This window comes from Medicago truncatula, chromosome 5 (assembly GCF_003473485.1).
Source record: "Medicago truncatula cultivar Jemalong A17 chromosome 5, MtrunA17r5.0-ANR, whole genome shotgun sequence".
Lineage (NCBI taxonomy): Eukaryota > Viridiplantae > Streptophyta > Magnoliopsida > Fabales > Fabaceae > Medicago > Medicago truncatula.
Window position 1 is genome coordinate 18,834,466 of NC_053046.1, and position 11,303 is coordinate 18,845,768.

At 33.5% G+C, this 11,303-nt stretch overlaps 2 protein-coding genes and 1 non-coding gene across 7 annotated transcripts; 1 reads left to right on the top strand and 2 right to left on the bottom strand.

Annotated features, from left to right (window-relative positions):
* Nucleotides 1-740: 740 nt before the first annotated feature.
* On the bottom strand, nucleotides 741-6,020 carry LOC11412811 (mitotic checkpoint protein BUB3.3). 5 transcript variants are annotated; one of them, XM_024785168.2, is made up of 10 exons: nucleotides 5,661-6,020; nucleotides 5,432-5,565; nucleotides 4,842-4,924; nucleotides 3,242-3,493; nucleotides 2,620-2,692; nucleotides 1,864-1,944; nucleotides 1,694-1,775; nucleotides 1,483-1,583; nucleotides 1,255-1,389; nucleotides 741-1,147 (listed from the first exon to the last, which is right to left on the bottom strand). In XM_024785168.2, exons 1-9 carry the CDS (start codon nucleotides 5,778-5,780, stop codon nucleotides 1,269-1,271), a joined length of 1,047 nt encoding a protein of 348 aa, XP_024640936.1. In that variant the 5' UTR covers nucleotides 5,781-6,020; the 3' UTR covers nucleotides 741-1,147; nucleotides 1,255-1,268. The 5 variants fall into 5 exon arrangements, with proteins under 5 accessions (XP_024640936.1, XP_024640935.1, XP_039690510.1 ...); XM_024785167.2 differs by having other exon boundaries at nucleotides 741-1,125; nucleotides 5,661-6,019; XM_039834576.1 differs by having other exon boundaries at nucleotides 741-1,114; nucleotides 1,255-1,357; nucleotides 5,661-6,016.
* TRNAW-CCA (transfer RNA tryptophan (anticodon CCA)) lies at nucleotides 5,923-5,994 on the top strand. The gene has a single exon. It is a non-coding gene; the product is annotated as a tRNA-Trp (tRNA).
* A 1,197-nt stretch (nucleotides 6,021-7,217) lies between the features above and the next one.
* On the bottom strand, nucleotides 7,218-9,829 carry LOC11429369 (cell division topological specificity factor homolog, chloroplastic). The gene is made up of 2 exons (XM_003613904.4): nucleotides 9,604-9,829; nucleotides 7,218-8,084 (listed from the first exon to the last, which is right to left on the bottom strand). Exons 1-2 carry the CDS (start codon nucleotides 9,694-9,696, stop codon nucleotides 7,482-7,484), a joined length of 696 nt encoding a protein of 231 aa, XP_003613952.1. The 5' UTR covers nucleotides 9,697-9,829; the 3' UTR covers nucleotides 7,218-7,481.
* Nucleotides 9,830-11,303: the final 1,474 nt, after the last annotated feature.

Sequence of the window (11,303 nt, forward strand, 5' to 3'; positions counted from 1 at the left end):
ATGAATTTCTTTTTGAGCAAACATTAGATAATGGATCATTTTGACATTATGAATATAATGTTAGAGTGCATAAAATTGGTTACACAGATATTATTATTCGATCATAATATTGTTTGTAAGGTCTAAATCAACTATCAATGTTGATATTGTTAGGTTAGGCGCAATCATTCAGTTCAAACATAGATCATCGTCATTGTTCATGTAAGCAATTTTAAACAACGAAGAAAAAACGATTCTAACTCATAAAACTTGTTTGAGCTACTAATTAATTTAAAATGTACAAGGTTAATGAAAGTTAATTTTACGAACAAAACTTACATGCAGCTTTAGTAACAAAATATGATTAGTTTAGATTATTACGGATGAAAAATGAAATATGCATAGTGTAGTGTAGACATTGTATTTGCTGACACAAAAGGGGCAGTGTATTTTGTACAATGGAGACTTTTTGTTTAATTTTATTTTTCATTCTATTCCCATCTTATTATTCTACACCATAATCGAATTTTATTTGTTTGATCTATTTATTTGCTGTTTTCTTTCTTTTTTAACAGCAAATCTTGTTAATTTTTTAATTACTTATTAACCATTTTTGTTCTATGGTATGATGAGTAGTTGTTTACTGTTGATCTCAAATGCTCTGAAAACATAATCTATATCTATTTGCATTAGGGAACATAAACACAAGTGAAAATAAACAAATGGAGAGAGAAGAAAAGGAGAATGGCACCATAATCAAATGGAGTAACAAAACTTACAATTCTTCTATATTTCCTCAAATGGGCTAAGGCTCCAATTAATAGGTACACACATGGACTTGTATCATATTCCTAAATTAAGTAAACATGCCATCAACTAAAAACAAACAAGGTGAATACTCTCATACCCTAGAGTTTTGTTAGGTACATACCCATCATCCAATCTGTTAATTCTATACCATTCTTATATTTAATTATATTAAAACGAATTTTCATTTTCATTTTGCCTACAAGATATTGTACACATAAAATAATTGAAGCCTTCTCTTCAAGCCTTCTTTTTCCTAAACCTTGTCAAAGGTCCTTCCAATCTTTTAAAGTCATACTATAGTCACCTCTAGATGCTTCCTTGAAGTCTTCATCAAATCTTCACCCATAAAAAGAAGAAACTACGATTGAGATTATTATAAAACCCAAAAACATCTGAAGTTGAGAATTCCATTTCAATAGAACACAAGTAAATAGCAAAGATTGACCACTCCTGTGGCTATGTTACCTTTGTCAAGCATATCACCAATGTTTAAGTTTTCCTTCGAGCAGAACTTGATCCGATATCAATGTTGTCCACTTTATGTATAAACACTTGAGGAGGCTCAACTCTGTAAGTAGCAAAGAGCAAGCGATGCAATCACTTGAAATTTGAACAAAATAAAGGTTGGACTCAAAACCAGAATACTTTAAACTTCATGCTTCATGCAAATAAAAAAGTATAAGAATTACTCACATTTCTTTTGCTTCTTGGAAAGTATAACTTGATGCTACAGCTAGAAGCTGTCCCGAATGGTTGTAAGACAAGGATGCAACACTATTTGAGTACCTGGGAAACTGAAATTGAGAAGAAAAAAAATGGTAGCAAAGCAAGAAAAGTGATGAGTTGATTACAAAGTACAAACATCATAATAACTGAACACAAACGAAACTTGGTAGGCAAATACCTCAATTAGTCTTTTCCTACTTCGAGCATCCCATATGGTAGCATAACCTTCATCATCACCAGTGACAAATGCACCAGACATACTAATAGAAATTATATGAATCAAATTTCCAATTTTTATAATTTAGGATAATTTAAATGGCAATTTAATGATGATAAGACGAAACATACAGTGGACTAAATGCAATGTTGTTCACAGATGCCAAATGATGCTGACCATCCTTTGATTTTGGATGACACCGGAACGTATATCTGTCAGAGTTTGATATAGCAAATTATTAGAACATGTGGCTGTTATTAACGAGAATTTGCAAACTTCCAACATCAAAAATTTTGATTTAAGTTAAAAACAAATTTAGTTTTGAGAGGATACTTATTTGAACTTCAATACTTAAAAACTATAACAAAGAATGAATGAAGTAAATATAAAATGCAATTGACTTGTAAGAGAAAATCAGTCTAGGGCTAAAAAAGAAACACATACACACACGTTGATAGTTTTGTAATTATGATAAATTACTAATAAATGCAACTGGCTAGGTATGCCTAATAATTATATTTGAGACCAGAGCATGGTTTATAGGTCACATAAAACAAACAAAAAAAAAACCTTTCTCGTGTCTTTAATCCATAATTTAGAATTATTAACAAAACCATGCTTTGTGTGTGCAATAGGCCTTGTATGTTGTGCATTTGAAAATCAACAGCATAACATACATTGTGCTGCTGTTTAACAAAATTGTAGATAGAATTCTAAGACAAAACCCTTGAGTCAACAAGATCCTTGACGTTCAGCAAGTGAGCAAGTTCTTTTGTGGGCAACAACAGGAAAAAGGGAAAAAGGAGAGGCAAATATAATGCACCTAATTTTTTTGGGAAGAGGGAGAGAGGTTGTGTTAAATATGCATACGTGAAATGGAAACAGACCCAATGTCATTCGAATTTGATGAATTAGAAACCTGCAACGCAACCCGTCCATCCACTGATCCAACTGCAAATCCTGCAAGAAAATCAGACTTAGAAATTGCCTGAATCCCTGAACTCAGACTTCTTGGTGTCTATGAACAAAACGATTAGTAATTTTAAATCCCACATAGTATCGGGAAACCCAAGTAACTAAAAATAAGATTAGACTTTGAAAAAGTTCTCAAGGTGGTTTAGAAAGAATAAAAGCAATGCTATTTGCTTAAGCTGTATGTTTCCAGTTTGAACTATCACAAAAGCTTAAGCTGTTAGGTAAAACACATTAGTGATCTATATTAAATTTCCAACACGCCTCCACATGCAAGAGCGTTTTATATTTGAACTGTAGACCATACTTTTTTGTTAGAAGAATAGGGGTAGCAGCGGATAAACTCTAGACCTTGTGAAGCTTAGAAATCCATCTTGTGGCCCAATATTAGGTTAACAATAGGCTCTTTAGAATTGAGAGTCCAGGGCTTAACTTAACCCCAAAAACTAGCTAAAGGAGGGAGGGGGTTGTCAAATCTTAATAGCAACATGTTCCAAGGTTGACAAAATAAAGTAAGACAGAATTGATGGCACATACCTTCTGCATACGGAATTGAACTGACACATCTTAATTGTGTACCATTGCAAGGCTCCATTGACAGATTTGGTTTGTCGAAGTTACGTAAATCATAAACATGGACAGATGCTCCAATGCCTACAGTAACCATAAACCCCGAGACAGACATGGAGTCAATCTCTGCATCTAGACTCATCGACAACGAAAAAGCTTTCTTTGTACGAATGTCCCATGATAATAACTTCTTGTCAAATCCAGAAGTAATTAGCAGACCTGCAACAATCATGATAATATGAACTTTACAGGGACATAATAAAACATGGTCTTGATATACCTTTCATTTGCCTAAAACCAACATCCAAACAATTTTTATTTTTATATACTTTTAAGAATATGATTTGGAATGAAACATTATAAGACAAAATGACATGTAATGTACAAGTACAACTGGAAAAAAGTGCATTAGTACAATAGAAATACAAATATACTACATTTATGATATGGCAAGTGGAATCATTTATTAAACTAGAGCTTTGAGTTGCAATTTTCCTTTTTATTTCATTTGTGCTCCCTATTCAGAATTTATTAATCATCGTGTTTTTAAAATATATCCCAAAGCTTGAGAAGTAGTCAAATGTTTATGCTAAAGGTTGAGAAGTGATCCTTAGAATGCAGATATTTAAACACAAAACACCAAGGATCGTAACAAAGCTTAACTTCTAAAATTAACATCTAAAACGTATTAGGTTATTCATGAAAATTGAAAAAATGGAAGAAACCATGCAGAGAAGGAATTATCTTGTGTGGATAAGAGTAGTAGGAAAGATAGGAAGAGCAGAGGAATCACGTATATGAATTGCCAATATATCCTTTCAATTCAATATCATATTAAAAAATACAAAACAAAACATTAACCAAAGCATTTCCCACTAGCAGGGGTTGACTCCTATCCAACCACAAATCAAGACCAATAATAGATCACTTAAATATTAATCTTTCTTAATAGCTTGACCTATATTTTTTCTTGGTTTTCCTCTACCGCTAGTTATGGAATTGTCCTTCATAGTTCGTATTGTCTACTCTGCTTATCAGTGCTTCTACACAAGTCTTCTCTATACATCCCAAACCCCTTTAAGACTGTTGAAATTTGGGGCCTAACTCATTCTTACAAAACCAACTTGTAAGGTGAGGATTGTCTCCTTTTTATAAACTTTTCTCAAGAGTCTTGACTATCCGATGTGGGACTTGGGTTTTTCCCAATACACCCCCCTCACGCCCAGCACTTTTTGGGCTTGGTGCGTGAATAAGTTTAGGCGGCCCTTGAATTCGACAAGCTCCGATACCATGTTGAAATTTGGGGCCTAACTCATTCTTACAAAACCAGCTTGTAAGGTGAGGATTGTCTCCTTTTTATAAACTTTTCTCAAGAGTCTTGACTATCCGATGTGGGACTTGGGTTTTTCCCAATAAAGACAAGACTCTACCATCTTTTCTATAATGTGATCTACCCTAACATTCTCTCTAATAATTGTTTTCATAATCATATCGCATCTTCTGTGTCCATTCATCCAACAAATGGAACAAATAAAAACAAGGAGCAAGGATTAGGTAAGTAACTTACATGTTTCATTGGAATATCCAATACATGTTGCCATGTCATCGTGACTACCCATTGGGTCAACAATTCCAGAATGCAAGTCATACCTATAAATTTCAGCTTAACAGGAGTCAAAAACAAACTAAAGAAACTGTAAAACATGCATCATGATTACTACAAAATTGGACATCTTTTATCTATCTATTACTACAAAATTTGAAAAAAATGCTGTTAGGGCTTGTGAGGCAGCCCTAGCACATGGGGATTTGGGGGTGTTCTTCTTCGAGTGGGGGCTTCTTGGCCCACAACATGCGGCTAGGGTTAACGGTTAAGTCTTTTGGGTAAACATAAATTCCAACATGTTTTTTATATTGTTATTGCTAATGAAATGACATTGATTTGTCTTCACGATGTTAGTTCGACTGAGTTCAAAATCAACTAGAACAATTGTAAAACAATCATTAATGTCGGTTTAATGAATAATAATTTATCCCTCAATTTAAATATAATAACATAGATTTGCTTGCCCCTTTCAACGAAAATTTGACCATTTCAGTAAAATAAATGTCATAATAAATAAATAAATAACAAGAAAGAGAGAGAAAGATGAAAACCTTCGAATGAATCCATCAGAAGCAACAGAGAAAGCAACGGAATCATCCTCAGAGAAACAACAATCAAGAAGAGAAGCTTCTGAATTAGCTTCTAATCTAACCACAGAAGCGTCGAAATCGTACAAACGAAGATTCTGAAAATCAATTCAATTCAGTAAAGTGAGATCAAAAATACTCAAATAACAATAAATAATAAAAAATAAAAATAAAAAAGATAAACGAAACTTACAGTGTCCCAAGATGAAATGAGAAGGTTGTTAGAATTAGGCCCAAATTGAATTCTGGAAATTGCATCACCGATTGGAATTGACAGTATCTTCGATTTCGATGAGCTATTTTTTGTGTTCATTTTTGTTTGCAGTGAACAATGTTGTTGTGATTTGAATTTGAAACAATGTGTTCTTCGCGGTTTGTGTTTTTTTTATTGTGTTTTGTATATGGAAGTTTTATGCGCAGATAATTAAGTTTGTGTTGTACGGATAACATCATGTGGATCCGTGGCGCAATGGTAGCGCGTCTGACTCCAGATCAGAAGGTTGCGTGTTCGATTCACGTCGGGTTCAATTCCCTTGGAAATCCACATCTTTTTTTTTTATTTTGTTCGATTTTAATAGATGTAACCGTTGACATGTTAGTTAGGGTTACTGGCTTACTTATACCCTCTCTTCTCTGCTTGTTGTAAGAAAATATTATTTCTCTTCAATGTCCAAAAAATAAATATAATCTCTTCAAACACTTGAAAAGTATTATCATTTCATTTAGAGGTGCCCCATAAACATGAACGAAAGGGGTGCTCGATCAGTGCACCATTTTTTTAGGAGTACCAAAATTATTACTTTTACTTAATAGTTAGTATTGCACAACTTTATTGATTTGTTCATGGCATCAAAAATCTTAAGATCGACATTGACTTCACTAATAATCTAACTTGCATGTTGGGAATATAAAAGTATTTTTTTACTCAAATGATGAGATAACTCACTAAGTGAAAATATATAAGAGCATCTCCAACCCTAGAACAAGATTTGTGTTCTTGAGATTTTTTTGTGGGACCAAAGATGCCAAGTAGGATTTAAGAACACTATTTGAGTTTTACTCCAATGTAAAGAACAATATAAGTGTTCTTAATGTATTTCAGTCCTAGAACGTGTTCTTCCTGCAGAACCGTTCTCCAGCCAAGCTAACACGTCACTGTTCTCCAACGCTTAAGAATAACAAGAACAGTTCTTGCTTGTTCTTATTTTCACGATCATGACCCCCAACGATTCTTTCTGATATATTTGTTACCATTTTGCAACATACCTTCTTGTCTTGCTTTGTAAATTAATATTTCCATATTCAGTTATACACATAGATTAAGCGATCGTTCTGTTAAGATATCCTTCATTCTGAACGAATTGATATAGATACAACATATGAGTTTTTCTTCTCAGCTCTTCCATTTTTCTTCATAGGGCAAATATAGATCACATGGCTCCTGGGCTTGTTTAGTTTTTTGCTCCTCTCGAAAGTTGGTGCCAGATTCGAAGAGTTCAGCAAGGTCGAAGAGCAAACTTGCAACTAACTGACCTCTCAGGAAACCGCTGTAAGATACAAGGTATGGTAATGTTACTTAAGGAATGTCAAGGTCTTTGCAGCTGTTTGCTTAACCCAAACAAGATTAAGCACATAGATTCTTCTTGGTTTGAGTGGAGCATCAATGGCTTTGGCTAGCTAGGGAGAATCCATGATTTTATTCTAACTAATATGCTCAGGCTTAAACTATCAGCTCCCTTACAATGGCCAGTGAGAATGAACTACAAACTCCATTTATAATAATGATTCATACAACAAGCAACAAAATCCTATCATAAAGTTAAAAACAGTGCATCAAACCAGACTAACAGATAAAAGGTGTTACAAAATTTCTCATTAAAATCGAGTCACCCACCCTAACGGAAGCTTCAATTTGCAAATATATATACAGCACTCCAAATTGGCTTCATCGGTAAGGGTTTCAAACACTGCCTTCTGGCAAAGAAGTCAACATTCAAGACCTTTTATTTCAAAATCAAGACGTTTCATCCTGAACATAGAAATCAAATCTAACATCAACAGAACCTGAAATATCTCCGGTGTCCTTATACTCAATATTTGTTATTGTCCCAGTTTCATCCACCACTTGATATTCTGGTTTAACCCGCCGTACGGGCACTGTAACAGAGTAAATGGTTCCAATATCTGTATCTGCAGAGACACTCAACTGAACTTTATCTTGTGATTCTATTTCCACAAAATCTGATAGAGCACGCACAATGTTGCTAACTATTTTTTGCTTTGCCTCATCACTTACTTCACATCGATCAGAGAACAAAATCATCTTCAAACGTTGCTTGGCAATCCTAGCAACAGAGCTTTTCTTAGACACTGCTGATGGGAAAACTATCTTCCAAGCCAAATTTAAACGCTCAAAGAAACTCATATTAACAGCATCAAGGAGAAAGTTCTCGGCTTCTTGGCTACCTGACTTTGATGAAAAATTAGAACCTCCAAGGACTGCAAAAACAGGCTTGTGATAGCCACGCATATTGCTTCGTACAGTTGTCATGGTGGAACGTTTTGGGGTGAATCCAGATATGCAGGACCCTCCATTTAAGAAACAATGAAAATCGACCTGTTAGACAGAAAAATTAAGAGATTAACAAGGCATTTTCAACATTTTGTAAATCTTGTAAGGATTTTAAGTAAACTTTCGCATCTATAAAAAATGTAACATTTAAGAAGTCCAGCCACAAGCATCTAAATTAAATATCTCAACGATAAATATGATAAAAGATCATTTTATACAACCTTTTCCACTATACTGAATATCAAAAAGGAAAACAGCTGTATCACATCCTCTTTTAGCAACTGGTCAGCACAAAATGGAAAAATGCTACACATATATTTTCTCCAATTTCTCTAAGGCAAAAACTTTATAACAATAGATAACACATATTTCCAATCAAATGGAATATAGTGGAAAAACAATTATGCACTCCACTGATACTTTGGTCTAGAGGGACACGAAATAGAGTTGCAAATCACTCTCCCCCCATAAAATATGACATGTTTGACTATTTCGCACAAATCAACAAAATGTATAAATTAAAGACAAAGAATAGTACTTATATTGTATTATCCTTATCATGTATAGGTGTATTTATCATCGCCGTTGATGCAAAGTAGAAGGTATTGAATTGGGAGTGGTATATTTAATTAATGTGACCTTCAAAATTGAAAGCGTCAATTATTTTAGGACAACCTTTGAAACTAACTTATTCTGGGACAAATTTCTTTTGCAAATAGGCCAATTATTATTGGACATAGTGAGTAATGAATTGTGGTAAATCAACAATCCTTATAAACTGTAGACAATAACATAACAGCTCATTAAAACTATGAGACCTCATTCCCCTTCATTTTATTACTCAAACATGTGATATAATTTTCAAGGACTTCTGTCATCCGAAAATACATCTATAACAAAAAGCACCACGGTTTCAGTACATGTTTGAATTGATAGTGAGTTTAACAGAATAACAATCCGCTACCAAAATTTTAACAAAAACTACACTTTGAAGTTTCAACAAAAATCACAGTCCCACGATAATTTCTCCAAACTCGCCATAAATATAAGCTTAAAATATGGTTTAATGAGCAACATTTATCCAAAATTTCAATTAATGTAATCACAATTTAAAACATAATGAAGCACAAATACTCCTTGGATTAGGATGTCCCGGTGTCAGATACATATTGAATATATTGAATCTGACACCGACGCATATAATTATAATTAACTTAAATTATGTCATTTTCTCAAATTATTATCGGTGTTGACATTCTGGTGTCTGGTGTCTAAGTTGTTGCTTCATAGAATATCATGCTAATTGCCAAACCAAACTAAATACATACATAAATTCCAACATTTCTGAACTAGAAATTAAAGTAAAAGAGTCGAATTTTCTTCTTCAACACCACTATTAAAACAACACAAACATTAATTTTCATTTTTTCTATTACACATTCTTAATAATTAACACTACACAGTAAAATCTAAAACAGCGCCATCAATTTGAAAGTAAAAATATAAGCTCGAATTAAAAATTAAAATTGAAACCCTAATTAGAGAAAAAGAAAAGGAACGATACCTTTGGAGGAATAAAAGAAGTGGTTGGAAGAAGAGGGTGTGAGCGATGGAGTGGAAGAGTTGCAGTGACTCTAATGTCGCCGGAAATCGCCATTGTTGATAGCTTCGGATTTCCCAACGGATTTTCAGTGCTTCTGTTCACTGTTGTTGCAAGTAGTGTACCCTATTTGCCCCTCAATCACCACTTCAGTACGTCGTCGTTTTACCGTTTTCCAAAAGAGTTGGGCACTGTCCTCTCAAAAAAAATAAAAATAAAAAGTAAAGATTAAATAATGGGATAATACTTAATAGTCATTTATGTCCCCTCAACAAGTAATTGCAATAGTTCATCAATGTTTCAAAATTTAAAATAATTCTTAATTGTGCACGCAACACACTTTTAGTTGAAATAGTCTTGACGCTAAAATAATATATCAATATTCAAAATAACTCTTTTCATATAAATACTAAAAATGACAATGAGTGAGTACTTATAAAGACCGATATGATAATAAGTAAGTGTATTGAAGAATTAATATAACAATATTAATGAAACATTTTAACATTAGGGACTATTATCCCATTATAGAATACCGTGAATTCTAGAATGGATGACTCACCTAAGTCTCTCACATGTGCACTACGTCCTTCCTAACATCTATTAGTTCCTAATAACACATGGTAAACACAAAATTGCCCCCAGCATAGTTAATTACCATTGGTATATCTAGCAACAGTTAACTACCGCTGCGTTCGTTACATATTCAAGTCAGGACCCAGCTTCCAGCCACCCTTTCAATACTCTCTCTCTCTAAAAATTTCAATTTTCACTCTCTCTCTTTAAAAAAACTCTACCAAATCATCCAAATTTTTGCCACTAAATCACAATTAAGTAATCATTTAGGCTATTATCATAAATTTTAGTTGGTATATATGTTTATAATTTTAGTTGTAGTTTAATTTTTAAATTTTGATTTATTTTTTTAATAGCGTTATGTTATAGATCTGAAATGCTATTAACAAATATTATGAATATTTGTTATAATCGAGTTATATTGCTTAAATTTATATTTTTTTTTTCAAGTTTTATAAAAAAAATTGGGTTTTTTAGGGTTTGTGTATAATTTGCACTCCAAATGTTTGATGAAATGTTTGAATGAATTTTTCATTGATTGTTTAATTTTTTTATTGTATAGGTATGTTTGAAACAATGGCCGATTTTTTCAGTGTTTGCATACGCTTCAACGGTGGAAATCCTTAGATGTTCAAGGTTCGGTACATTAATGTCACGTTAAAAGGTCTCAAGGATCAACTAGATGAAATCAACCAAAGACTCAACCCCGGAGACACGAGAAGGGTGAAATACATTTGGTATGAACGTTTAACGTTGGACGACGGGAGAATAACGTTCATTCTGCTAGAGTTAAAGAACGGCGACGACGTGAGGAGTATGTTCTCGATTTTTTGGCAGCACAACATGGTTCCGATGATCGATATGTTTGTCACGTTGCAGAGATCAACTGAAGATATTCTCAACAGTTTGATTCCGCCAGAAGATCGTGATTAGGTAGGGAATGCACCTTCCAACTACAACAATTGTCTTACTTGTGAAATTGGATAAGGTCAACCTGTTAAACAACAGCTCTCAAGCATTCACCCGAAAGTTTTATTGTGCCTTTCAAAAGATTAAGTTCTTGTTAGTTTGTTGAAGATGTTGGTATT

Excerpts from the sequence above, each read along its gene's own strand:
- LOC11429369 (XM_003613904.4), bottom strand. The coding sequence starts at position 9,696 with ATGGCGATTTCCGGCGACATTAGAGTCACTGCAACTCTTCCACTCCAT. Across the intron at positions 8,085-9,603 it reads CTTCTTTTATTCCTCCAAAG|GTCGATTTTCATTGTTTCTT; the intron begins GTATCGTTCCTT and ends TCTGTCTAACAG.
- LOC11412811 (XM_024785168.2), bottom strand. The coding sequence starts at position 5,780 with ATGAACACAAAAAATAGCTCATCGAAATCGAAGATACTGTCAATTCCA. Across the intron at positions 4,925-5,431 it reads TCTGATGGATTCATTCGAAG|GTATGACTTGCATTCTGGAA; the intron begins GTTTTCATCTTT and ends TGAAATTTATAG. Across the intron at positions 1,584-1,693 it reads GTAGGAAAAGACTAATTGAG|TTTCCCAGGTACTCAAATAG; the intron begins GTATTTGCCTAC and ends TCTCAATTTCAG.